The sequence below is a fragment of the Malania oleifera genome, chromosome 10 (assembly GCF_029873635.1).
Source record: "Malania oleifera isolate guangnan ecotype guangnan chromosome 10, ASM2987363v1, whole genome shotgun sequence".
NCBI classification, from domain to species: Eukaryota; Viridiplantae; Streptophyta; class Magnoliopsida; order Santalales; family Ximeniaceae; genus Malania; species Malania oleifera.
Genome location: NC_080426.1, coordinates 50,541,696 through 50,565,076, shown reverse-complemented (window position 1 = coordinate 50,565,076; position 23,381 = coordinate 50,541,696). Strand labels below are relative to the sequence as shown.

Below are 23,381 nucleotides of genomic sequence, written 5' to 3'. Positions count from 1 at the left end.
GAATTTTTGGTTATGCCATTCAGGCTAACGAATGCTCCTATTGTATTCATGGACCTGATGAATAGGGCTTTCCATGAGTATCTAGACCAATTTTTAGTGGTTGTTATCGATGATATTCTGGTCCATTCAAAGAGCCTCGAGGAGCATGAGATACATTTAAAGATAGTTCTTCGGATATTGAGAGAAAGGAAGTTGTATGCTAAATTCAAGAAATGTGAATTCTGATTGAAGGAAGTTATATTCCTCAGACATGTGATCTCCGAGGATGGTGGCATTTCGGTAGATCAGAGCAAGATAGAGATGGTAGTGAATTGGGAAAGACCGAGTAATGTACAGGAAATCAGGAGTTTCTTAGGTCATGTAGGATACTACCGGCAGTTTGTGGAGGTTTTTTCCAGACTATAGGGTTCTCTGACACAGTTGACGAGGAAAAATGTGAAGTTTGAGTGGACCGATGATTGTGAGCAAAGTTTCTAGGAATTGAAGCAGCGACTCGTTACTGCACCGATTTTGTCTATTCCATCAGGAGATGGTGGATTTGTGATATATAGTGACGCGTCTCAGAAGGGACTCGGGTGTGGCTTGATGCAGTAGGGAAAGGTTATTGAATACGCTTCTTGGCAACTTAAAGAATATGAAAAGAACCACCCAACGCATGATTTGGAGTTGGTTGCAGTGGTGTATGCACTAAAAATTTGGAGGCAATATCTGTATACGGGGGAAGTGTGAAATATTTACAAATCATAAAAGTTTGAAATATTTCTTCACACAAAAGGAGTTAAATATAAGGTATAGGAGATGGCTGGAATTGATAAAAGATTACAACTGCACCATCAGTTACCACCTAGGAAAGGCTAACGTGGTAGTTGATGCCTTGAGCTGAAAGTCAAGAAGTGCATAGTTACCAAACATCAGGTCAGAATGGACTTGGAAAGACTTGGTGTGGAGCTGGTAGAGGGAGATCACCAAGCCTTTATTGCTAATCTGGTACTTCAGCCGACTCTACTAAAGAGAATTAATATTGCACAGATGCAAGATGCAGAATTAGTAAAGATCAGAGATAGAGTGTAGAGTGGATAGGGAGCCGATTTTAATATTTTAGATGATGGAGCTCTAAGGTTTTGTAGTAGGTGATGAGTACCTAACAACGCTAAAATTAAAAATACCATTTTGGAAGAAGCGCACCGTTCTCTATATACGGTACACCTAGGAAGTATGAAAATGTACAGAAATTTGCAAGAATCCTTCTGGTGGAGTAATATGAAAAGAGAAATAGCTTGATATGTAGAACAGTGTTTGACCTGCCAACAGATAAAGGCTGAGCACTAGAGGCCAGCAGGATCATTGCAACCACTTCATATTCCGGAATGGAAGTGGGAGCATTTCTCCATGGACTTTGTCGCAAGATAGCCACCAGCACAGTAGGGGCAAAATGGCATATTGGTTGTTGTGGATCGATTGATGAAGACCGCCCATTTTCTTCCCGTCAGAGTTAACTACCCTCCGGGTAGATTAGCAGAGCTATATATACAGGAAATAGTCAGATTGCATGGCATGCCATTGTCCATCGTTTCTAACCAGGACCCACGATTTAGGTCTCAGTTTTGGAAAAGCTTACAGAGAGCTTTAGATTCCCAATTGACTTTTAGCATGACCTTTCATCCTCAGACCGATGGACAGATAGAAAGGACCATTTATATACTGGAAGATATGCTGCGAGCCTGTGTGTTAGATTTTGGAAGCAGCTAGATTCAGTATCTACCACTAGTGGAATTTTCTTATAACAATAGCTATCAAACGAGTATTGAAATGGCACCATGTGAAGCACTATATGGTTGGACGTGCCAAACTCCACTATACTAGGATAAAGTGAGTGAAAGACAGGTTATAGGGCTAGAGTTAGTATAGCAGACTTATAATAAAGTTAGACTCATCAGAGATAGAATCAAAATCATTTAAAATCGACAGAAAAGCTACGCAGACACTCACCAACGAGCGCTAGAATTTGGTGTAGGAGATAATGTGTTTTTGAAAATTACACCAATGAAAGGAGTAATAAGATTTGGGAAGAAGGGTAAGCTTAGCCCTAGGTACACTGGACCGTTTGACATACTGGAAAGAATCGGTCCAGTTGCCGACAGGTTAGCGTTACCCCCAGTGTTATCCAAAATCCATGACATATTTCATATATCTATGTTGAAGAAATATGTCCCAGATCCATCACATATTATAAGTTATGAGGCACTAGAACTCAAAGATACTTTATCGTATGAAGAAGTGCTAGTTCAGATCTCAGATCATAAAGAACAGGAGCTACACACTAAGAAAATCCCACTGGTAAAAGTTCTTTGGAGAAACCATGCAGTTGAGGAAGTCTCGTGGGAGCTAAAGGAGGAAATGCATCAGAAGTACCCACATCTATTTGATGGGGCCCAACATTAGCTGGAAAAGTAATGTTTCAGGTAAGGACTCGTGGTGTGTATGTAAGTTTTATGTAGGTTATGTAATAGTTTATGTTTTGAGTGGGTTTTGGAGAGTTTTGTTTTGGTTATATGTAATCTCCCAGAATCGTTTATGTAACCACGGGATTTACTCCGCCATAAGTGAGGGTAATTAATAAAGATTTGATGGTTTGTTTTTCGGTTGTTGGTATAAGTGTCGATTAGCAAATTTCAAGGAAGAAATTTTTATAAGGAGGGAAGGATGTAGAGACCTAGAAAGTAGTAATTTATGAAATAATAAAGGAAAGAAAAGGAGTTGGTTTGGCACAGGTCCAAACTGTCGACGGTTTGAGGCTATCTCAGAAAAAAGTTGACAATTACAACAACCGAAAGCAATTTAAGTGCCAAACCGTTGATGGTTTCGTCAAGCCCAGTAAAATTATTGACGGTTTTGAGTTACTGCGGATAGGTAAAGGTAAAATATTAGAAATGGTTTGGTTAAAAAGGCTAAACCGTCGACAGTTTCCCCCGCGCCAGCAAGCCTATATAAGGCATTCAAGTTATTTTATTTGTTAAAAATAAAACTCTCTCTTCTCTCTCTCTCTCTCTCTCTCTCTCTCTTAGGGTTGCAGCCATCTTCCCTTCTCTCTTCGATTTTGGCCCAATTTCAGCCCAAATTGAAGGATTAACGTGATTTCGGGATCCCTACTATGATTCTCCTCTGTTTAGCCAGAATGATTTTGCTGTTTAGGCTTCCCAGACACCACTCCAAACCTGGGGTAAGGAAGTTGTTTTTCAGGTTTAATTAATTACTGGAATATGTGAGTATTAAGGATATTAAAAGGACAAATATTATGGGGCTGAGCTGATTGAGTTAGGGTATATGGATACAAGTTTGTGCGAGTGCCACAGGCATAGTTTTGGGTTCCCTGTAGGCATAGCTATAGGAAACAGGTAAGTTATGTCAGTTATTTAATAAAATTGTCTTGAATAAAGTGTAGCATGCGACTACAGGATTACCGAGTGTGAATGTTAGAATAATACAAAGTATGAAAGTTATGGGTATGGATATTATAGTTTTACAAATATGTATGTATTTTGGGAAAAACCTGGTATTTGGGATTCAGATAAACCCTAGAGATGAGAATATTATTATTTTACAGTAGAGAAATTATAGTTTATCTCATATAGTAGGGAAATATAGTTTTTCCCATACAGATTACTATATTTTGAATACTGCTTAAATTTTGTGGCATGAGAAATGATAGTTTTAAATATAGAGTTTTATATACAATATTTTACAAAACTATGATATACAATTTTATACAGATTCATAGTATTATAGATTTATATAGAACCATGATATACAGTTTTATAAAGATTTATAGTATTACAGTTTTATATAGAACCATGATATTATAGTTTATACATAACCATGATGTTATAGATTTATACAGAATCATGGTATTACAGTTTATACAGAATCATGGTATTATAGTTTCTACAGAATCATGGTAACATAGTAATATTTATAAATAGTATTATATAGTATCAGAACCCTAATGGACAAGATTTACAGAGAGCACGGTACCGTTACTATACAATTGTAGTAGTGCAGCCACACTTTCAGATAAAGTGTAAGTAATCAGTCAATTGGGCCGGAGGAGAGTAGAGGATCCCCCTGGAGTTTGAACCAGGCTGGGTAGGCTAATTGTACTCACAATTATAGTCACAGTTACAGTTACAGATACAAATACAGTTTAACTTAGCCTGGTAGGCCAGCCACAGTTAAGTCCAGCCTACGGGCCGCACAACCCGATCATCTGGGGTTAATTCATGATTATAGCTATCCATCCAGGGAAGTTTTCACAGTTATATATATATATATATATATATATATATATATATATATATATAGATGCTTTTACAGTTACAGTTGAATTAATAGCTATGTTTTGATTATATAAAACTCATTTGCATTACATTGATATTAACTTATTCGCACTTACTAAGAGGTGTCTCACCCCAAGAATTCAAACATTTCAGGAGAACCAAATTGTCGAGCGAAGCGAGTTCCGAGGTAGAGGAGGTTGTGGTATTGCCCTGGTTTCAAGGTAAGTGTTTGAGCTGGGAAATATGTTTTTGTATAATCCCTAGGGTATTTCATCGATTGTTGGGGATATATATGTATATGTATGGAGATTATAGCACTCTAGTATTGTATATATAAGGTTTGGGTATTTTTATGTTTTCCACTGCATATATAGTAACCATTTATGGACAGGTATATCTTTGGTACCCCACTTTGGTCCAAGTTGATTATGTGCATATTATAGTTTGGCATCAGAGCATAAATATCATATTATTTAAATATATAAAAAAAAATAGAGCAGAATTTTCGATACGTGACAATTTATCTCCTTTTCTACATTGACGATATGGTTATCACTAGAATCAGTCCAACCATGCTTCTTATTGACCGTCTTGCCATAGAATTTTCTATGAAAATCTAGGTGATCTCCACTATTTTCTTGGTGTTAAGGTTATTCATAATGACAAAGGCTTTATTTCCGAATCCAGCAAAATATGCTCTAGATCTTTCAACTCGCCCTGAAATGGTGGATTGAAACCAATTTCCACACCCTTTGTGGTCAGTTCTCATCTTTTAGAAACTGGTACAGCCTATTTAGATGTAACACAATTTCGTTCATTGATTAAGCCGCGGTAATTTTAAAACCGTTGACGGTTTTCTGCTTCCCCCACCAAACCATCGACTGTTTGGTCTACACCAAACTAACATCCTCTTTTTCTTTGTTTTCTTAATATTCCCATTTTCTGGGTCGCTACATTTGGATCCGCCACCTTACTTTATTTTGGGAAAATAGAGAGAAAATCATTTGATTTAAAAGATGGCTTATGAACCAGAGAAAATGAATTCAAAAGTCTAACTATACATAGGAAATGCGATGTTGGTGAATTAAAACCCCCAACCTCACCCGTTCATCAAACAATAGCTACAATCGAATCTTGTGTTTTTCCAAAATTAATATACTCAAGAATTGTTTTGCTACTTGCTAACTTCAAGAAATATGGAAAATTTTTAAAAAGGATTTTAAAACATGTTCCTAGGATCTATAAAACAACATTTTGAGAAATGAGCCATCACATATCCCATTAGAATGACTAACATTCCTTATTGTATCTTCTATTAACAAGAACAGAGAGAAAGAACAAAAGAAAAACAAAGCATTATTTTTACACTTGCTTTATCTTAATTCAGTGAACTAGCGAATAATTCAGTATACGAGGAAACAAGTTCACTCAGTTCCACCGCCCCTACCGTCTGGGCTGGGGTGGGGTGGGGTGTTGAGATTATAGCTGGTGGATTCCTCGGCAGTCGCACCAACCAGCTGCTTATGCTGAATTTTGAGTTGTAGTAGGTGGAAACTAGCAGCCACCATCACCTACGCGTCGGCGATCGCCCGATGAGTGTCTGAAGGTTGAAGATGGCCACATTAGTTGGGTCCCGCAACACATCAATAGCCGAGGGACCCCAGTGCCACGTCAGTAGGTGGGCCCCACACAGCACGTCGGCAATTGGGCCCTACACGGCCACGTCAACAGGTGTGCCCACAATACCACGCCAACAGTGGTCCCCACTATGCCATGTCAGTAGATTGCGTTAGTTAATGGCATCACTAATGTCGTCAGAATATTTCGTCAAAAGGGAATATTCCGTTAAAGTATGGCCAAGTTTGACTAGAACTTTAACCGGGCTTTTTGAAACCATTTCGAGTCCGTTTTTCAAATAACTTGAACCATTTCTAAGGTTTTTAGCCATTTCGAATCCAACCGTGTTGTCTGTTTCAACTAATTCCATCTATAGATTGGTGAATCTAGATATCAAATGAAAAGAGCTCATAGATCGAGATGTTTGACGGCACAAACTTCGGTTTCTAGAAAACGTAGATTGAGGACTACTTGTTTGGTAAGGAGTTGCACTTACCATTGAAGGAGAAGTCAGAATCCATGAAGGAGAATGAGTGGGAATTGCTTGACCGAAAAGCTCTCAGAGCTATTAGAATGACGTTGGCAAAGTCTGTTGCCTTCAACATCAAGCATTTGACAACCACCAAGTCCCTCATGGATGCGCTATCCAATATGTACGAGCAGCCATCAGCCTCGAATAAGGTACACTTGATGAAAAGATTGTTTACCATGAGCATGAATGCAGGTCAAAGTTTTATCAAACCCCTGAATAATTTCAATGAGCTGTCGGATCAACTCGCCTGAGTTGGAATTACATTTAACAGTGAGATACGTGCCCTACTGATTCTTAGTTAGCTGCCTAAGAGTTGGAAAGGTATTGTTACTATGATCAGTAGCTCCGCAAGAAAATCAAAACCGAAGTGCGATGAGATTATTAGCATGATTTTAACGGAAGAGATCATAATGCAGTCGAACAATGCATTCACTTCAAGTTCAACCTTGAATGTGAAAAGCTGAGGAAAAGGAAGCGGGTGTGGACGATCAAACAATCACCGCAAATCTAGGACTAGGCGGTCTAGATCCAGATATCCAGAGGTTCCCAAGACACAAAGAATGTTGAGTGCTAGAATTGTGGAAAGTCCGGGCATTTTAAAAACCAATGCAAAGGTCTGAGAAAGGAATCTGAGGCGAAGACAGAAGCAAATATCGACTCTTCCTCAGGAGAAAAAGATGCATTGATATGCTCTTTAGAGAGCAAGCAAGAGTCTTAGGTCTTAAACTCCGAAGCCTCATTTTATGCCACTTGTAGCAAAGATTGCCTAGAGGAGTACACACTAGGTAATTTCAGTAAGGTGTACCTTGGCAACGATCAACCTTGCGACATAGCCGGCAAGAGAGTTGTGAAGATCAAGATAAACGAGTCAGTATGGACGCTGAAGGATGTTAAATATATTCCAGACCTAAGAAAGAACTTGATCTCAGTTAGTCAACTGGCAAATAAGGGATACACGGCGACATTCGTTGGCGATGAATGGAAGGTTTCAAAGGGTGTACTAACAATTGCATGAGGTAAGAAAAGAGGAACACTTTATCTAACCTCCAATAACTCCATGTTTATTTCAATTGCTGCAGGAAATGACAACAGTAACATCTGGCACCAATGACTCGGTTATATGAGTGAGAAAAGAGTCGGGGCGATGCACTCAAAGGGAAAATTGAGTGTTCTATGGTTGGTCAAGATTGACAAGTGCGAGGATTGCATATTCCAGAGACAGAAGAGGGTCGATTTCCAAACAAACACCTGTGCCCTAAAGAAGGAGAGACTAGAACTAGTCCACTCAGATTTATGGGGACCGACGCCCTTCTTATCCATAGGCGAAATAAATTACTTCGTCACATTTATTGACAATCATTCTCGGAAGGTATGAGTTTACTTTCTGAAGTATAAGTTGGAAGTCTTTGATGCTTTCAAGGTATGAAAAGCTATGGTTGAAAATGAAACTAGTTTAAGAATCAAGAAGCTGAGAACAGACAATGGTGGTGAGTATGAAGACTCCGGGTTCAAGAAATTCTACTATAAGTACGGTATCAGGATGGAAAGAACTGTGTCAAGTATGCCTTAGCACAATGGCGTAGCCGAGTGGATAAACCAAACATTGACTGAAAAAACCAGAAGCATGCGTATACAGTCAGGCTTACCATTGCAATATTGGGCAGAAGCAGTCGGCACAACAACGTACTTGATTAATAGGAATCCATCAGTACCATTGGACCACTGTATACCAGAAGAGGTATGGACTGGAAAAGAAGTGAGATTTTCACATTTGAAAGTTTTTGGTTGTGTTGCATATGTACATATTCGTGATCATGTCAGAAACAAGTTTGATCCTAAGTCCTGAAAATGCACCTTCATCGATTATGGTGAAGATGAATATGGGTATCGCATTTGGGATGATGAAAACAAGTTGATTAGAAGCAGAGACGTGATCTTCAATGAAAAGGTGATGTACAAAGATAGGCACACAACAGAATCCACCAAACGAGTTCAGAGAGAATCAACCTATGTAGATATGGATGATGTCTTAGAAGGTGTCGGGATGCAACAGCAGAATACCGAGAATTCTTAGGTGGAGGAACCGGTGGAGCATATCATCACACCACCGCCTACTACTCCAGCTCCAGAGCTTAGGAGATCTTCTCGGCCTTAAGTACCAAATAGAAGGTATATGGATTACTTACTTGTTACAGATGGAGGAGAGCCTGAATGCTATGATGAAGCATATTAGGTAGCAAATACGAGCAAGTGGGAACTTGCGATGAAGGATGAGATGAAGTTCTTAACCTCTAACAAAACGTGGGAACTAGCTAGGTTGCCCAAAAGTAAGAAGATTTTTCACAACAAGTGGGTGTATAGGATCAAAGAGGAGCAGGATGGCTCCAAAAGGTACAAGCCTCAGTTGGTAGTCAAAGGCTTCAAGTATAAGGAAGGGATTGACTACACCGACATCTTTGCACTAGTTGTGAAGCTGACAACCATCAGATTAGTCCGCAGGAATCCAGCAGACAGGAAGGTGGTGACTACTGAGAAGTTGAAGTTGTGCTAAAATTTAGTTGGTCTTCATGCTTGAAGACATATATGAGCACATCATTTGCCTATACACTGGTTGAGATGCAACCTCCATCTCCAAGTGGGAGATTATTGAGATTGCAGCTGATGGAGTCGTCGACAGCCGCACCAACTAGCTACTTATGCTGAATTTTGAGCTGCAGTAAGTGGAAACTGGCAGTCTCTTTCGCCTACATTTCCCACCTTAGTTGACTTGCACCCCCCATCCATGGCTATAAATGAGATGTCTGTGTGTGTGCAAGAAGTTGTGTGTTGTGCTATGTGTGTTGCGTGCATAAGTGTGTGAGGCAAAACATAGAGTTGTGTGTGAGAGAAAGAGAGTTGAGTAGAGAGCAGTAGCCTCCTCCTCTTTGTATTATTCTCCCGGTTATAGTGAAGTTGTGTGTGCTCGGTGGACGTAGGTCAAGTTGGACTGAACCACGTGAATCTAGTATTGCATTGTGGTCGTGTATTTTGCTCATATGCAATTATTGCTCAAAGATCCACTTCCCAACATGGGGATGGTGACTATTCACCTTGTTTAAGATTTCTTCCATGGCAACCAACAGCCATCGCCCCTACCATCTATCACTGCTTGCCAAACTTTTTGCCACCGCCTTGCCTACACCTGACAATCGCCCCTCTCTCCGTCCGTCGCCGTTGCCTCTAGCAGCTTCTCCTTTTTACAAGACTACTTCTTCTTGTTGTTGGCATGCCCAGTTGCACCTCCAACTTTGATTACTATCACCTATTGCAGGCATTTGTCCCTGATTTCAACCACTACCAAAAGGTGGTGTCATATACTCTCTACACTTCTTAAAATTCAGTATCTTCATCGGAGTTGGTGGGAGTATTTCCATGGAAGAAGAAACCCTCTTCTGTAACTGTAGCCATGGAATAAGGGTCGTTCCAACAACCTTCCTACTTCCAAAAGAGCCAAGCTTGATCACAGTGCGCCATGGCAGCCCTAAGGCTTGCTGTTAGAAGCTTTTTCTCTTCAGAAGCTATTATTGCGAACATGCAATTCATCTCTCTCTGTCCCTATAGTTTTTTATTTTCTATTTATCAGTTTCAGTAATCCAACAAACAGTATCAAGCATGGTATTTCAATAGCACAATCTTAACTTCAACCCTAGCATAAAGCAATTGTAGGTTTTGAATCACAATTTCCAAAATTCTAACTTTGACACAAGCATGGCATGAAGATTATGATTTTAGTATGGCCATGGTATATAGCTTTGAACTTTGTAACAAACACAATAAAAATTGAAGTTTTGACATATATATACATGGACGATTTCAGCTTTAGCACAAAATGAAAGAAATTTCAAAGAAATCCATCACTAACATACCAAAATTTCAAGAGTGTGATCATGGAATATAAGAAAGAGAGACATATTCTTTTTTTTTTTTTTTTTTAATATTTGAACATCAAGAAAACCTTAATAATCAAAAAAGATCAAGAAAGAGTTAATAAGCTTCCATCTTCTTCTTCAAGCTTGGACCTTTCAATGGGTATTAATTTGCACAACAAATTAGTATTAGAGCTATTGGTTACAATGGCTAAGATTTCTTCTGCAAAGTTCGATATTTTCAAGTTCGACAGATCAAAAAATTTTGGACTATGGATAGGAGGGTTAAGGACTTGTTGGTGTAGCAAGGTATGGTGAAGGCATTATACGGAAGGCAACTGAAAGGCATGGATGACATGAGTTGGAAAGAATTGAAAGCAAAAGTTGTGGCAACTATCAAGTTTTGTCTGACTAATGATGTGATGTATCACGTCATGGATGAGGAATCGCCAATGGCAGTTTGGCTAAAACTGGAGAGTCAGTTTATGTCCAAGTCATTGACGAACAAGTTGTATCTTAAGCCGAAACTTTATGGGCTTAAGATGTTAAAGGGTTTGGATCTGAATTGTAAAGACCCGAAAAATTAAAATGATTAAAATAATTTAAAAAAAATAATAAATAAAATAATAAATGAACAGATAAAATGAATAGTATGGAAAAAAATAAAAATAAAAATATATATGAAATAAAATGAAATTAGACTAATTATTAATTAGTTAATTAATTGAATATTATTTGATTGAATTAATAAATTAATTAAACGTTATTTAAATAAATTAATTAAGTAAATATGATGGGTATATATATATATATATATATATATATATATATAATATAAAATAATATAAAGATAGAATTAAGTGAATTGGATTTCAATTTGAAATCCAATTCAATGTCAGATTCATCCCCCCCCCCCCTCTCTGCAATTACTCCTGCTACTTCTGCTTCTGCTTCCTGCGTGCAGCCCGCTCACCTTCGTCTCCTTCTCTCTCCTTCTCTCAATTACTCGGTGAGTTTGCGACGGATCGGGAAACGGAAGGTGCCGTTGGAATCCTGGTTCCGCTGCCGACATTTCTACTAGAGCAAATTTTTCATTTGAATGGCTTAGGCACTGCTCATAGGGAAAGGTAATTTTTTTCCATTTTCTCAATTTCGCTATTAATATGTGGTTAAATCGACGAACGGATACCACCACGGGGTCCTAGTCGTCATCATCGTCATTTTTGTGTATGTAATTTTCCAATTGGCGTTTTCTAGGCCCTACTCCAAAACGAGAGTGAGATTTGAGAATTTGGTTAAATTTAAGGGTATTATTATTTATTTAAGAATTATGGCTCTAGGAAATATTTAAATAATATTTTAGTCAGGAATAATTTATTAGAACTAGGAATTTAATTTCAGGATCTGGGTGAGCGCCGTAGCTATTTTTCGAAGTCTCTGTTGGCGTAGTTCAAGAAACCAGGTAAAAATATATATATTAAATCAGAATTTTTATGAATTTAATGAAAAAATAAATTGTGTTATATGTACGTGTATATATTTTGGTATGGGTAAAATGTCAATAGTTTAAATTATATTTCCTTTGAGTTTAGTGTTGTTTATTAGATATGTATATGCAAAAATGAACTAATGAAAGTGGGAAATATTTTCAGGATAATTAAGTAAGAAATGAAAGGTATTTTCAGTACATAAACATTAAATGTTGGTTGGCTTATTTTACAGGCAGTGTATGAATTTTATTACAAAATTATGTGGCATGAGAATCTGTGCAAATATATATTAAATGTATGAGATGTAGGCTAAGTAAGTAAAACAATGAGAATAAAATATGATATGGACAATGATGCCTGTGTATGTTAAATGCAACCATATAAATGTAAGACAGCTGAAAGACAATCATGTTAGCAGGATCTAACACACTTCTGTGTAGACTAACTGATGACAACTAAAAGGAGCTGTGTTAGCAGATCTAGCACGTTTCTACGTAGACTAACTGATGATGGCTAAGGACCAGCTGTAGTACGAAGTAATGAAATGAAATGACGATGAAAAGGCAATGAAATGAAATGACAAAGGTAAATGATGTAAATGGGAAAGAGTCACTTAAAGTGAAACGAATACAAAGTTAAGTTATGAATAGGAATGAATGTGCATGAATGTATAATGACAGAAAAGAATGATGTATTATGATATTAGAAGTATGTATGTACGTAGAACATGTTACGATTGGGCGAGGTGTACCTTTCGCCTGAGGGCTTGCTGAGTAAGGCGAGTGCACTAGTAGCTACAGATGTGGCAGTAGCCGTATAACGTACTAGGACAGAGGGAACCTACTTGTATGGGCGGGTAGATTTCCCTATCCTTAGGGCCTTTGCCGGTAAGCTATTGTTGAACAGTGTGAGTACGAGATTAATTTATCACTTGAGGGCTTACTGAGTAAGGTGAGTGCCCTGGTATGCTTTAATTGCGACCTTTGGGTTGTCTAGGTATCAGAGCAGAGGGGTGCTACTTGTATGAGCAGGTAATCACCCCTATCCTCGGGTAATCTTGTGGGTTAAACATATGTATATGTTTGATTAGGTTCAGGGAATGATTTCAGAAATTATGTTAACAATTTTCAAATGTTAAATAATATGTCATACATAAACTCATGTTGGTCACACACTATTTTAATATATGGTTTCTTCCCTTACTGAGATGTGTCTCACCCGAATATGAATGTATTTTTTTTTTCAGGATTTCCTCGAGATCGAGCTTTGAAAGCTAGAAGTTTTTATAGCATTATTGGGGAATATAAAAAGTAAAGGGTATATTTCTATGTTAATTTTGGGATGTAGAAAATTTATGTTTTATGTCTTTATGTTTTAAGACTATTGAGTAAGGAATAATTATGAAAATACTGATTTGTTTTAGGAGTTATGTAGATTTATGGAAATACAGGTGTTGGATGATTTATTATGGATTATAGTTAGAATTAGTAAACTCTAGTATATTTATATGGAGATTATGATTATGTTTTCCCCTGTGTATGTTATAGATCATGATTTATCAGGGATATGATCAGGCATAACGCACCGGGCCAAGGTTTAAGGGTTCGGGGCATTTCATGAATCAACACATCAACGTATTTAATCAAATCATCAGTGATCTTAAATGGGTTGATGTGAAGTTCGAAGACGAAGATTAGGCGCTGATGCTGCTGAATTCCCTACCTACGTCTCCTACATATGAAAACTTGGTTACGACTCTAACATGGGGAATGAAGACTCTGGAATTGGAGGATATCATGAGTGCTCTTTTCAGTTTTCATCATATGAAGAAAGTCAGTGATAAGAATTCACAAGGTGAAGGGCTTGTGGTGAAAGGTAACTAGGATTATGGGAGAAGAAAATTCTGGAGCGGACTGAGTAACAATAAGGCTAGGTCCAATTCCAGGAAAAGGAAGGACATACGGTGTTTTATGTGCGGGAAAAAGAGGCACATAAAACCAAATTTTATAGAGAGGAAGAAGAGGAATGTAGAAAATAAAGAGGGTTCATCAAACACTTTGAATGTAGTGGAAGAAGGATACTCAGGAAGCGGTGATGGTAATATGCTTTCGGTTTCATCCGGTTTATATGGTCTCATGGATTCTTGCATCTTAGATTCGCCATGCTCCTATCACATGGCACCAAACAAAAATTGATTCACCATTTACAGGTTAGTAAATTCTAGTTCTGTTCTAATGGAAAATGATGCTTCATGCAAAATTTTCAGAATAGGGAATATCAGAATCAAAATATTTGATGATGTTGTGAGAACGTTATATGATGTTAGGCATATATCAGAGTTAAGGAAGAATTTGATTTCATTGGTCACTTTAGACTATAATAGGTTTAGTTACAAGTCTGCAAGTGGGGTAATGAAGGTAAGTAAGGGTGTTCGGACTGTGATGAAGGGGCAGAAAGTACCAGGGAATATCTATACACTACTAGGTACTACAGTTGTAGGTGGAGCTGCAGTTGCAGAGTCTGAGTCAGATAATATTATCTTGTGGCATATGTGGTTAGGGCATATAGGTGAGCTTGGGATGATGAAGTTTCATAAGAGAAATCTTTTGAAAGGTATCAAAACATGCAAAATGAATTTCTGCAGGTATTGTGTGTTTGAGAAACAGAATAGGGTGCAGTTCATGACAGCCACATACAAGACGAAGGGAATCCTCGACTACTTTCATTCAAATGTTTGGGGGTCGGTAAGGGTAGCATCATGAGGAGGACATATGTACTTCGTGAGTTTTATTGATGATTACTCACAAAAGGTCTGGGTGTACTTCATGCAACACAAGTCAAAGACATTTTCCAAGTTCAAATTATGGAAATCTAAAGTGGAAAATCAGACCTGGAGAAAGATCAAATGTCTCACGTCAAATAATGGAATTGAGTACACTAATTCGAGATTCATGGAGTTGTGTGAGCAACATGACATTAGGAGACATTTCACAGTACGCAAGACACCACAACAAAATGGTGTAGCAGAAAGGATGAACCAAACTATAGTTAAAAAGGCTCAGTGTCTCAGTTGAATGTGGGGCATGTGAAGAACTTCTAGGGAGAGGCAGTAAATATGGTGTGTTTCTTGATTAATATATCAACAAGGGCAACACTAGATGGGAAAGTTGCAAAAAAGGATGTGGACAGGTAGCGCGGTAGACTACTCTAGTTTGAGAGTATTTGGGTGCCCAGACTATATGCACCTTTCTAATGAGGAGAGATTGAAACTTGATGCAAAGTCTAGACAGTGCATCTTTCTGGGGTATTAGAAAAGGGCTAAAAGGTTCAAGTTGTGAGATTCGAAGGCAAATAAGGTGGTGATCAGTAGAGATGTGGTTTTCGATGAGAAAATCATGTTGCAACGTGCTTAAGAAGAAAAAGAGAAACAGGTGCCAAAAAACAACAACAACAACAAACATGTGGTACAGGTAGAGTTAAAGACTCAAGGTGGATATGACAATGTTAAAAACGTAAGGAGTTCTAGCTCAGGAGACCAGCAGCATCACAGTATCACTATAGACAAACCTAGACGCACTATCAAACCACCCCTTAGGTATGGATTTGATGATCAAGTTTCTTATGCACTCATAACTAGTAATGGGGATCCTACTACTTTTCAAGAGGCAGTGTACATCCAAGAGAAAAGTAGATGGATGGGTGCTACAATGGAAAATATGGAGTCTTTGCATAAGAATCAGACGTGGGAGTTGGTGGAGCTTCCAAAGGGGAAGAGATCGATAGGTTGCAAATAGGTGTATAGGAAGAAAGAAACGACATCAAAAAAAGAAGGTGAAAAGCTCAAGGCTCGATTAGTAGCAAAGGGTTACTCATAGAGGAAAGGAGTTGATTATGATGAGATCTTCTCTCCTATGGTCAAACACACTGATTACACGCTTAAATTGCGTAATTAGGTGTCTTAATTCATGCATTACGAATTATATTTTTAATTAAATGCCTAATTATGCTCAATATTTTAACATTGCATTTCATTCATAATATTTGGGTTTTATTGAGTAATTTATGAATTTTTTGTTTTTTTTATCGTAGGGCAATTATTGGAAGCTAAAACCGTCGCTACTTCGTAATCTGTGCGTAATTTTCTCGTCTAAACTCTAATCGAAACAATTTGAAATGCTATGAAAAGCCAAGAAGATCATCTACAACTTTTGTGTTTTGAGCTTTGAGAGATATAGGCTCCAGGACGGTCAAACTTGGGCATGTTCACTGGGAAATAAAAAGAAGAAAAAAAAAAAGCAAAAAAAAAAGGAAAGAAAAGAAAAAAAATTGAATTACCTTGATTTGACCCGGCCATGCAGCCAGGTCCTTTTTGTTGGTGCGCTAGGTAGGGCTAGGGGCTCCTCCCTTTATATTTTTTTTTCCTCTCCTTTCCCTTCGAGTAGCTCCCTCCCACTCCTCTTCTCTTCCTCCATTCTCTCCTTCTCTTCCCTTCTCCCTTCTCCCGATCTCACTCTCTAACTCTACTGCCTCACTCTCCTCTTCTCCTTCTCCTCTCCCCTTCTTCTTGGTCCCACTCCTTTCCCTTTTCTCTTATTCTCTTCTCTCCCTTCTCTCGGCCTTGCCACTATCCCTGTTTTTGCTTCGCTCTCCCGGCTCCCCACTGGTGCGTGTCGCTGCTGCTGCTGTGCCAAGAAGTTTCTTTACTGCCCGTGAACATCCCAACGAAGCCCCCACTGCTATAGCTGTTGTGTTGCCGCTATCGTGCTACTGTTAGAGAGACCCGAGTCCTCCTCCCACTATCGTGTGCTACTGTCTCCACGGTTCCAGGTGCTGTTGAAGGCTCTCACAGCTGCTGTTGTGCAGCTGCTACTCCTCAACTTCCCCCCACGACTAGCTTACTCCCTCTCTCTCTTTACCTTTCCCTTTCTTTCTCTTTTTCTTTCTTCTTTATCTCTTTAATTCTTTTGTTTTTCTTTTGAAAAAATTTGAATAATTGTTATTTTTATTTGGTAGAATTTTATTTAAAGTTTTAATTTTTAAAGCTTGTTTTGGGTGATGTTATTGAAGTTATTTAATATCTTTCCCTTTTAATTAATATTAGTATTAGATTTAATTTTTACTTGAGTTAATTTTTATTTGCTTAAAGTTCAATTTGGTTTCTTGAAAGAAATAATAATAATAAAATAAAAAAAAGAAAAAAAAATATACCTTCTTTAGGATTTAGATTAGTTGTCTTCTTTAAAATTTAAATTTTGTTGTGTTCGATTTAGTTTAAGTTTAATTTTATTAAAGTCCGATTTTTTATCTTGTCTTCGGTTACTATTTAGTTGTTGAAGTTTTGAATTTTTTTTTAAGTTATTAATTGCATTAAAAAATGGTTTTTGTTTAAATTTGTGATTGATTGAGTTTTTTAGAATTGCATGTTTTAATTACGTATTAAAGTTATCGTCTTTAATTTTTTTTTCCCGAAGTTTCAACGTGTGTTTCAATTCTTGCCTGGCTATTAAATGTTGGATTTCTATTTCCCATTGTTAAAATTAGTTCGTGTTAGGATTTAGAATTTAAATTGTACGTTATTTTAATTCGTTAAAGAAATCTCAACAAACTAGAAAACCCGAATCTGAATTGTGTTTAGTGACCTTTTTATTTCGTATTTTTTTATCTGGATTACGTAAAATTTGGAATTAAATGGCATTTCTTAAGGAGAAGATCTGGCTTTTGGCGCCATTGCTAGGGAGTGCTAGCTTTAATTTCAAAATTTTTGTTTTTCCAATTATTTTTTATTTTTAATTGAAAAATAAAAATAATAAAAATAATAAAAAAATTACAAATTTTGAAAAAAAATTTGATCATCCTTGTTTGCTGCTGTGTTGGTGAATTCCTACCATTTGAATTGATGTTTGATGCCTTGGGTCTGAGATATTTCAAATTGACTGTCCAAAATTTCACTTAACTCCAATAGTGACACATATAGCACAAAATCTGATTATTCTCCTGTTACTTTTACGAGTGATTCTAAAATTGATTTGAGTAATATGTTTGAAGAATTCTTTAAGAAAGTTATAGTTGCACTTGCACCACGTACACTTCAGGATTTTCTACAGCCTACATGCACATCTACACCTTCTTGCATTGTGTTACCACAAGATGCACCGAACTTCACAATTAAGCATGGCATGTTATCTGTGATAGCCCAGTTTCATGGGATGGATTCTGAGAGTCCATACCAAAACTTGATAGATTTTAAGTTGGTCTGCACCACTTTCATTAATAGGGTCAAAAACGATGAGTATATAAAACTTTGCCTGTTTCCTTTTTCTTTGAAAGATAAGGCAAAAATCTGGTTTAATTCTTTGCGACCTAACTCTATTACTAGCTGGGTTTAAATGTAGTGCAAGTTCATACATGAGTTTTTCCTTTTCAGAGAACTCGATACCTACAGGAGCAGATTAGTCAGTTCATGCAGAGAGGTGATGAGACGTTCCAAGCTTGCTGAGAGATATTCAAGAACCTGATGAATATATGTCCACACCACGGATTCGAATCTTGGAGGTTAGTGAATTATTTTTATACTGTACTTACCCTTGAATGTAAACAATTTGTCCAAGCTATGTGCAATGGGGAGTTCTTCAACAAGGAATTGGATAAGGCTTTATCATTCTTTGATTATTTAGCTAAAAGTGCCCAACAATAGAACACACGATATGACCGGGCACCAATGGCAGCACAACCTCTAAGGGCGATCAGTGGTGGAGGTAGATACGAGGTCAAAGAGGAAACTAGTCTGTAGGCTCTTGTTGCTACATTGTCTAAGAAACTAGAGGTTATGGAATCAGAGAAAGTGAAAGCTGTGAAATTAGTGGAGGAATGCTCTATTTGTGAGACCTCATACCATAAAGTTCAGGATTGTCCATTGCTACCAGTATGGCAGAAGAGTAGATCTGATCGGTTGCAATCAGTGAATTGGGTCAAAAAATCTCAAAATTAGCCATTCTTAAACACTTATAATCCTGGATGGAGAAATCACTCAAACCTCTCATAGAGGAATGATTAGTCTAGCCCATCATCCTCACAGTATCATCAAGTTCTTCAATCTTATGCACCACCTCTGCAACCGCTACATCATCCAGCTATAGCCCCTCCACAGCAGTTGTAGTATCAGTCGCAACAACTCTCTCAGAGCTACGCACCACCAGGATTCCAACCGACTTTAGCTCCTATTCCATCAAAGAAACCTTCTAATGATGGCATGGCACAGATAGCGAACACTCTTCAGCAATTCATGCATAACAAAAATCAGACTGTGAATAAGCATCGAGGTACTATTAATAAGTTGAGTATACAGGTGAATGCTTTAGAAAAAGGAAAATTTCCAGCACAGCCTTAGCCTAATCTCCAGGTATATCGACAGCAACAACAATCGGTGCATAATGTTTCAGGGGATGTTTTTTAGTCAGCTAAGGTCGCCCTTACTTTAAGGAGTGAAAAAGAAGTTTCACGATCTGAAATGCCCGTTGATCAACAAACAGTTGCTCCAATTCCTGAAGTGGCAACCGAGATAGATGAGGGAAAAGAAAAATCAGTGAAGCGGACTCAGATTCAAAGAAGTCAGATAATAAAGAGGATGAGTCTATTAAAGAGTATCAACTTGTGGTACCCTATCCTCAGAGGTTGACATCTGGTCAGAAGAATAAGTATCACACTGAGATTCAAGAAATCTTCAAACAGGTGAAGATCAACATTCCACTTCTGGATACCATACAGCAAGTCAATGCATATGCAAAATTTTTGAAAGACCTATGCACAATAAAAAGGAAACTGGACGTGAAGAAGAAGGCTTTCTTGACTGAGCAAGTTAGTGCGTTGATATTAAGTCAGACTCCCCAGAAACTCAAAGACCCTGGTTCTCCCACTAATTCTATCATGATTGGTGAATCTCGTATCGGGAGAGTTTTACTTGATTTTGTGAGTAGTGTGAACTTGCTCCCATATTCGATATATGAGCAGCTAGGTTTAGGTGAGCTAAAGAAAACTTCTATGATGCTACAGCTGGCAAATAGAAACAAATCTCCATGAGGCGTTATTGAGGATGTATTGGTTTAAGTTGACAAATTTTACTACCCTATGGACTTTGTTGTTCTGGACATGCAGCAGCCTGTCTCCACCATATATTAGGCCCCTGTTATTCTTAGTCGACCACTCCTTGCTACTTCTAATTCCTTGATTAATTGTCGAAGTAGAGTACTTAAGCTCATATTTGGAAATATGACATTGGAAATGAATGTGTTTAATGCTCAAAGGATGTCAAGTGGGTGCGATGACGAAGAAACATATGTAGTTGATGTAATAGATGATTTGGATATTTCAGAGCTATTGTCAGTACTTGATGTTGATGGCGCGTTTGAAAATGACTCTTCTGAACAGCTTGAGGTATTTGATGAAAATTTGTCAGAATCAGAGGAGCAGTTTCTAAAGATAGATGGTTCTTCTCACATGTTAGAGGCAAGTTATACGAGTAGTTGGCGTAAGACAACGTTTGAGGCTATTGACCTGCCTAAAATTATGAAGTCATCAGAAGAAGAAATTTCGACACTTGAGCTGAAACCATTGCCTGAAAAGCTAAAGTATGTTTTCCTGGATCCAGCAGAAGGCACATTCCCTGTGGTAATTTCTTCTCACCTTACTCTTAAACGAGAAACTGAGTCATTGTAGGTACTAAGGAAGCATTGAGAAGCGATAGGATGGACCATTGCAGACATAAAGGGTATCAACCCTTCGATTTGTACGCACAACATCTTCCTGGAAGGAGATGCTAAACTAGTTCGTGATACACAACAGAGGTTGAATCCAACCATGAAGGAGGTGGTAAAGAACGAAGTGCTAAAATTATTAGCTGCCGACATCATCTATTCGATCTCCGACAGCAAATAGGTAAGCCTGACACAGGTTGTTCCAAAAAAATTTGGTTTGACTATCATTGAAAATGCTAAAGGAGAGTTGATCCCATCTAGGAAAGTAACAGGTTGGAGAATGTGCATTGATTATCGTAAATTGAATTCGGTTAGCCGAAAAGATCACTTCCCGTTACCCTTCCTAAATCAGATATTCGAAAAAGTACTAGGTAATTCCTTTTACTGTTTCTTGGATGGATTTTTTGGTTATTATCAAATTTCTGTAGCACATGAGGATCAAGAGAAGACTACCTTCACTTGTCCCTTCTGTACTTTCGCTTTTCGCGCCATTCGGTCTATGCAATGCACCTACTACTTTCCAACGCTGCATGATGAATATTTTCCCTGCTATGTTAGTTGATATGTGTGAAATTTTCATGGATAATTTTTCTATATTTGGTAAGTCTTTTGATATTTGTTTGAAAAATTTGACTACTATTTTTAAAAGATATGAGGAAAAGAATTTGCTTTTGAATTGGGAAAAATATCAATTTATGGTAAATAGTGGTTTAGTACTTGGTCATTTGGCTTTTGAGCGTAGTATAGAGGTTGACAGGGCCAAGGTAGAGCCGATTTCCCAATTATTTGTCCCTAAGACAGTTAGAGATATCCGTTCTTTCCTTGGTCATGTCGGCTTCTATAGGTGTTTCATTCAGGGCTTTAGTAGTATTGCTAAACCATTGTGTACTTTATTGCAGAATGAGACTGAATTCTTGTGGACTAATGAATGTCAATAGGCTTTTGAAATGTTAAAAAAAAACATTTGACTATTGCACCTATCATGCAACCTCCTCAGTGGGACTTGCCATTATAAATCATGATTGATGCTAGTGACTACGCCCTTGGTGCCGTTTTGAGTCAAAGAATTGATAACAAGTTGTCTGTCATTTACTATGTGAGTTGAACTTTGAATGATGCTCAAAAAAATTATACCACCACTAAGAAGGAATTGTTAGCCATTGTATTTACCTTAGAAAAATTTTGTTGTTATGTTATTGGACCGTCTGTCATTATTTTTACTAATCACTTTGCTTTGAAATATTTGTTAGCAAAAAAGGATGCTAAACCCAGGTTGATCAGATGGATTCTACTTCTTCAGGAATTTGAAATCACCATTCAAGATAAAAAAGGGCATGGAAAATGTTGTAGCTGACCATCTCTCTCGTTTGCAGCTACCTGATGTGTCTATATCTCCTGCTCCCTTAAATGATGATTTTTCTTATGAGTGTCTTTTTGCAGTATCATGCACTCCGTGGTTTGTCGATATTGTGAACTACCTTATCACCAACTGAATGTCATAACATTAGTTAACTCAGGATAAGCGTAAGTTCCTTGTCGAGGTACGACATTACTATTTTGACAATTCATACCTGTTTAAATATTGCTCTGATCAGTTAGTTCGTAGATGTGTGCTTGATGATGAATTCACTTCTATGATGCATTTTTGTCATAGTGGACCATGTGGAGGTCACTTTGCTGCAAAGAAAACTGTTTCAAAAAATTTGCAAAGTGGACTCTACTAGCCTACTATGTTCAAAGATGTTAAAATTTTTTGTAAAACTTGTGAGGCGTGTCAAAAATTAGGGAAAATCCCAGCAAAAAATGAAATGTCTATGTCTCCTATTTTGACTCTTGAAATCTTTGACTGTTGGGGAATTGACTTTATGAGATCTTTCCTAAACTCTTTTGTAAATTCTTATATTCTACTTGTTGTGGATCATGTTTCAAAATGGGTGGAAGTTATACCTTGTAAGACAAATGACCACAGGGTTGTCATCTGATTTCTCAAGGAATTATTCGCACCTTTTGGCATGCCCAAGGCGATCATTAGTGATGGTGGGATGCACTTTTGTAACAAACCATTTGAAAAATTAATACAAAAATATAGAGTTACCCATAAGGTCTCTACTTTATATCATCCTCAAACTAATGGTAAGGCTGAGCTAGCCAATAAAGTAATCAAGATCATACTTGAGAAAATGGTTCGTCCTAATCGAAAAGGCTGGTCAGAAAAGCTGGTTGACACACTCAAGGCCTACCCGTTGAAATTCAACATTGTGCATTATGGGCTATTAAACAAATTAACTTTTTCCTTGATGATGTCAAAGGTTTGAGAATGTTGCAGGTATGTGAGCTTGAACAATCCAGGAGAGAAGCCTATGACAATGCTCATTTAGCGAAGGAACGCATGAAGCTACTGCATGACATGAAAATCAAGGACAAGCACCTTTTCTCAAATCAGCAAGTTCTCCTCTATAACTCCTAGTTACATCTGTTTCTTAGGAAGCTGAAGTCCCAATGGGGTGGCCCATACATCGTTAAACATGTTCATCCTCATGACAAAGTGGAGATTGTGGACCCAAAGCATGGCAACAATTTCACAGTCAATGGACACTGACTCAAACCTTTCATGACTCCCTTCGACTCAAATAAGTCTTGCTTCTGCAAGATCTCTTGGGAGTTTTCTGACCTCTCTCTCATTACTTTTATTTCTCTTTTTATTATATCTTTTTTCTTTATTTGCATTTCTCTTTTCCTTTTCTGTTGTATTA

General features: G+C 37.7%; 1 protein-coding gene across 1 annotated transcript; it reads left to right on the top strand.

Moving 5' to 3' along the window:
* Positions 1-19,127: 19,127 nt before the first annotated feature.
* Positions 19,128-19,954, top strand: LOC131166678 (uncharacterized). Its single transcript, XM_058125254.1, has 3 exons — positions 19,128-19,223; positions 19,332-19,460; positions 19,607-19,954. The coding sequence occupies exons 1-3, from the start codon at positions 19,128-19,130 to the stop codon at positions 19,952-19,954; spliced, it is 573 nt and encodes a 190-aa protein (XP_057981237.1).
* The last annotated feature ends 3,427 nt before the right edge of the window (positions 19,955-23,381 follow it).

Excerpts from the sequence above, each read along its gene's own strand:
- LOC131166678 (XM_058125254.1), top strand. The coding sequence starts at position 19,128 with ATGGCACAGATAGCGAACACTCTTCAGCAATTCATGCATAACAAAAAT. Across the intron at positions 19,224-19,331 it reads TTAATAAGTTGAGTATACAG|TCAGCTAAGGTCGCCCTTAC; the intron begins GTGAATGCTTTA and ends GATGTTTTTTAG. Across the intron at positions 19,461-19,606 it reads ATGAGGGAAAAGAAAAATCA|GTGAAGATCAACATTCCACT; the intron begins GTGAAGCGGACT and ends ATCTTCAAACAG.